Raw genomic sequence first — 4326 nt, forward strand, 5'->3', positions numbered from 1 at the left:
GGGGAGAAGAGAGCAAGGTGCAATGCATGTGATGTTACTTACACAATGGAATCAAGTTCGGGTTCTACAACGAATTTGAATAACCATTTGAAAGCATGCCCGAAAAGACCTCGAGGTAATACTTCTAATCCAAGCAATCGAATTAACATTTGTGAAGGTTAGCCAAGAAACAATGATTTATCAACTTGGGTGTTTGATAAAGATGTTGTTAGAAAAGCATTGGTTCGTATGATAATTATGGATGAACTACCTTTTAAAATTGTAGAGGGAGAGGGTTTCAAATACTTTCTTTCTATAGCATGCCCACGGTTTAGTCTTCCATCTCGTTGGACAATTAGAAGGGATTGTCTTGATTTATTTAACTCCATGAAGACTGTGATGAAGAATTGTTTTGAAAAAGATATAAGTAGAGTTTGTTTGACGACAGACACTTGGACTTCATTGCAAAGGATATCTTATATGGTTTTAATAAAGACATTGGGTGGATGATGAGTGAAGGTTGCAAAAAAGGATTATAAATTTTTGCCCAATATCCGCTCATAGAGGTGAAAGCATAGGTCAAGCCATTGAAAAATGTCTTCGAGATTGGGGGATTGAGAGGGTCTTCACTATTACAGTTGATAATGCATCCGCCAATAGTGTTGCCACAGAATATTTGAGAAAGAAATTGAATCATCGAAATGCTTCTGTTGCAAATGGAAAATTTATTCATATGAGATGTGTTGCACACATTCTTAATCTCATTGTGCAATACGGTATTAAGGATGCTTCTGTGTCTGTGGATTGAGTTAGAGGTGCTGTGAGGTATATAAGAGCATCACCATCGAGGTTGGCAAAATTCAACCAACGGGTAAAAGAAGAAATGATAGATAGTAAGGCTCAATTGTGTTTAGATGTGCCTACTAGATGGAACTCAACATATATGATGTTAAAGGTGGTAGAAAAATATGGCGTGCATTTGAATCATATGTACGTGATGACCATAATTTTTTCTTGACCTTCTCTTTGGAGATGGAGTTCCTACATTTGATGATTGGGAAATTGTTCGAAGAATTATAAAAGTATTAGAGCCTTTTTATCATCTTACATTGAAGGTGTCCGGATCTTTGCATGTTACCTCTCATTCACTTTTTGAAGTATTGACGGATGTGCATTGTCTTTTTGATGGGTGACAAGAGTGTGGAGATCTAGACATAATTTCTATGACTTGCAAAATGAGAGAGAAATATAATAAGTATTGGGGTGAAGGAAACAAGATCAACATGCTAGTTTACTTAGCAGTCATCTTTGATCCGCGATGTAAAATGAGTTTTTTGGACTTTGGGGTCAACTTGTTTTTTCCTAATGTTGCTAATGACGTTATGAAAATGATTGATAAAGATTTGCGTTGCTTGTTCAATGAGTATTCTTCTAATGCCGGAAGAATTGAATTGTTTGAAGGTAGATCTAGTTTTTCGACAAATCATTGCAATTCAATGGAAATAGATCAGTCAGAAATGAAAACGGGCTTGGCCAAACAAAAATACCTTAAGAAGAAGAAACAAGTTGGATTAGAAAGCAAATCTGAGTTGGATAGATATTTGGGTGAGGATGAAGAAGTAAATGATTCAAGTTCATTTGATTTACTATTGTGGTGGAAAATGAACACTCCTAGATTCCCTATTCTTGCACAAATGGCTCGAGATATTCTTGCTATTCCTATCTCAACAGTTGCCTCGGAAAGTGCATTTAGCACGGGTGGACGTGTTCTCGATAGTTTTAGAAGTTCTCTAACTCCTGTCATGATCGAAGCTTTGGTTTGCACACAAGATTGGCTTTGGAAATCTAATGGTGTCATCAATCTTGAAGATTATTTTGATGAACTTCAAACAATGGAAGATGGCAATATATAAATTTTAATTTATAAAATAAGCTTTTGTATTCTTTATATTAGTAAGCATTCCCATAATTTAACTAACACTTTTGTTTTTAAATTTGCTAGACTTATCCAAAATACCCGAAGATCAAGAAGGTAACATACTTAGCATTAGTTTATAAAGTTAAATGTTTATTTAATTTATTTTTGCAAATTTTTATTATTATTTAACTAACTCATTCAATACTTTTACTAGATGTTTCAAGATTATCAACGGTGTTTGAAGCACAAGAAAAAGCTTAAACGTTTATATAATAGTTCTTGAACCGATGTGTTATTGTTATTAGTTTGGTTTGATTTGGTTTGTTATTGGTTAATTGGACTTTTGTTGTGTTCTTTTGGTGTAGGTTTCTATTGTATTTTGGACTTTTGCTTATGTTTTTTTATTATAATGTTGTTGTTTATTTCGACTCATGCTATTTACTTGGACTTTTACTTATGTTTATATTATAATCTTTTGTATTATTTTTGTTGTTTATTTGGAATCATATTGTTTATTTGGGTTGATGATGTTGTGTTGCTTTTATTTATTCACTTATTTACTTCAATTTTTTGTTGTATGATCATGTTTAAAACTTTAAATAAAATTATTTTTGGAAAATTACATAAAATAAACAACATTATTTTTTTAACTTTAACTCGAACAAATATATTCGATTCGATTCGATTCGAATTCTATCTCACTCGATTCGATTCGATAAAACTTCAAATAAAGTTAGGATGATAAAATGAGATTCGAAAATTCGATTAATTCGAAAATTTTCGATTCGATTCGATTCGATTCGATTCGATTCGATTCGATCGAATGCTCACCCCTAAAAAAAACCAAAAAAAATTAAAATAGGGGGCAATCTTGCTAGATGCGCACAACCTGGAGGGCTAATTAGGAAATTATCCAAAACTTTCAAACACTGCGTTTTAAAGGGATTAAAACAATAAAATTGGAAACAAACGGGGCAAATTCAGAAAATAAAAAAACTAAATTAAAACAATGAAACGAATCAGGAGGACCAATGACGCAAATATTCCCTCCTAGACCAAAACTTGCGGATCTGGTCGTGCTTGGGTCGGATCATCGAGTCAGTGCCAATACGGCTCCGTTTTGGAGCCACTGAGTCCGACCTCAAACGGTGTCGTTTCGTTGGACGCATAAAACCTAAGGAAACCAAGGCATTAAGCCATTTTCACAGATCTACAAACCCTAAGCAACTTTTCCTTTGTGCGCCGCTCAACAAACCAGCGTTTGGAGGCCCCGATTCCTCGTCTGACTCCGATTACAACGGAGCGAACGACGTCTCGGCTATCAGGTAAATTTCTCTCCCTACTCTCTCTTTGTCTTTTGTTTCATACTACTAATGAACAACGCAGTAAAAAAAAAAGAAAAACGAAGAAAATTTAAAAAGAAAACAGAAGAAGCGAAGGTAAGATTCAAAATCACCTTTAAAACTCTCTTTCTTTGAATTTTTGTTTTTGATTTTTTTGCTCTCTGTTTGTATTCTCTGTTCTTTTTTTTGTGAAATACTCATTTTTTTTATTGATTTCTCCAATCCCCTTTTTCCAATATTTGAATCTGCTTTTTATAGCATATAATGAAAAAAAGAAAAGGTATGAAATCTCTAATGCATCTTTACTTGCTGATTTTCCTCCGGTTTTCTTGTTATTCTGCCGATTCTGTCTTGTTGCCTTTCTTGTCGTGCAGGTGAAGGCGTGTGCGCGGAGACTTGGCTCGTGCGAAGGGGCTTGGCTGCGGCTCTGATGTTTACCCTAGAAACCCTAGGGATTTCTGAAACTCATTTGGGCCGCGTTGTAATTGGGCCATTGTTTTTAAATCGGGTTTGGGGTTTGTAATTTGGGCCTATTTTATTGTAAATGGACTGTTACATTTGGACTCTTTTTTATTATTTGGTTTTAATAGACCCGGGGCAAAATCGGGTATTACAAACTCTATAAAAATACAAATAGGCATTTTGGATCATTTTATTATCCTCTTTCAACTACTATTGACTAAGTCAAATTTACCACATATATTCAGTTATTTCTGTTAGAGTATGCCCAAAGATCATTCATGAGATGGTTGTAATAACATACTTGATTTATCATGTTTATTAATATAAGGCGTTACCATTATTATTTCAGTTTCTTTTCTATGTATATAAATAAATTGTTTTATAATAATGTCACGAGAATAATATGATTATTCTTAAAAGTTCCTTAGTCAAGTATTATTGTTGGATAGGACAACGATAATGCATTAAGACTAACGTGTAGTTGATTGATGATAAAGAGTTGTCATTGATATCGAATGTCGAATCATTACATGAATATGTGTGTTAGAGAACAACATATTGGGTGACCGTTATGAGTATGTTTCTTGGATTATTATGTAATTGTCACGACATTACTCATAATGA

General features: G+C 33.9%; 1 protein-coding gene across 2 annotated transcripts; it reads left to right on the forward strand.

The window, feature by feature from the left end:
- On the forward strand, positions 1-2329 carry LOC105803714 (zinc finger BED domain-containing protein RICESLEEPER 2-like). 2 transcript variants are annotated; one of them, XR_008190703.1, is made up of 3 exons: positions 1-115; positions 1982-2011; positions 2112-2329. XR_008190703.1 is itself a non-coding variant. In XM_012636096.2 (3 exons), the coding sequence occupies exons 1-3, from the start codon at positions 1203-1205 to the stop codon at positions 2156-2158; spliced, it is 756 nt and encodes a 251-aa protein (XP_012491550.1). In that variant the 5' UTR covers positions 993-1202; the 3' UTR covers positions 2159-2329. The 2 variants fall into 2 exon arrangements, 1 of the variants encoding a protein (XP_012491550.1); XM_012636096.2 differs by lacking the exon at positions 1-115 and adding an exon at positions 993-1881.
- Positions 2330-4326: the final 1997 nt, after the last annotated feature.

This window comes from Gossypium raimondii, chromosome 11, assembly GCF_025698545.1.
Source record: "Gossypium raimondii isolate GPD5lz chromosome 11, ASM2569854v1, whole genome shotgun sequence".
In the NCBI taxonomy this organism is placed as follows: domain Eukaryota; kingdom Viridiplantae; phylum Streptophyta; class Magnoliopsida; order Malvales; family Malvaceae; genus Gossypium; species Gossypium raimondii.

Coding starts and splice junctions, on each gene's coding strand:
- LOC105803714 (XM_012636096.2), top strand. CDS start 1,203: ATGACTTGCAAAATGAGAGAGAAATATAATAAGTATTGGGGTGAAGGA. Junction 1,882..1,981: donor ACTTCAAACAATGGAAGATG/GCAATATATAAA, acceptor TAAATTTGCTAG/ACTTATCCAAAATACCCGAA. Junction 2,012..2,111: donor AATACCCGAAGATCAAGAAG/GTAACATACTTA, acceptor TACTTTTACTAG/ATGTTTCAAGATTATCAACG.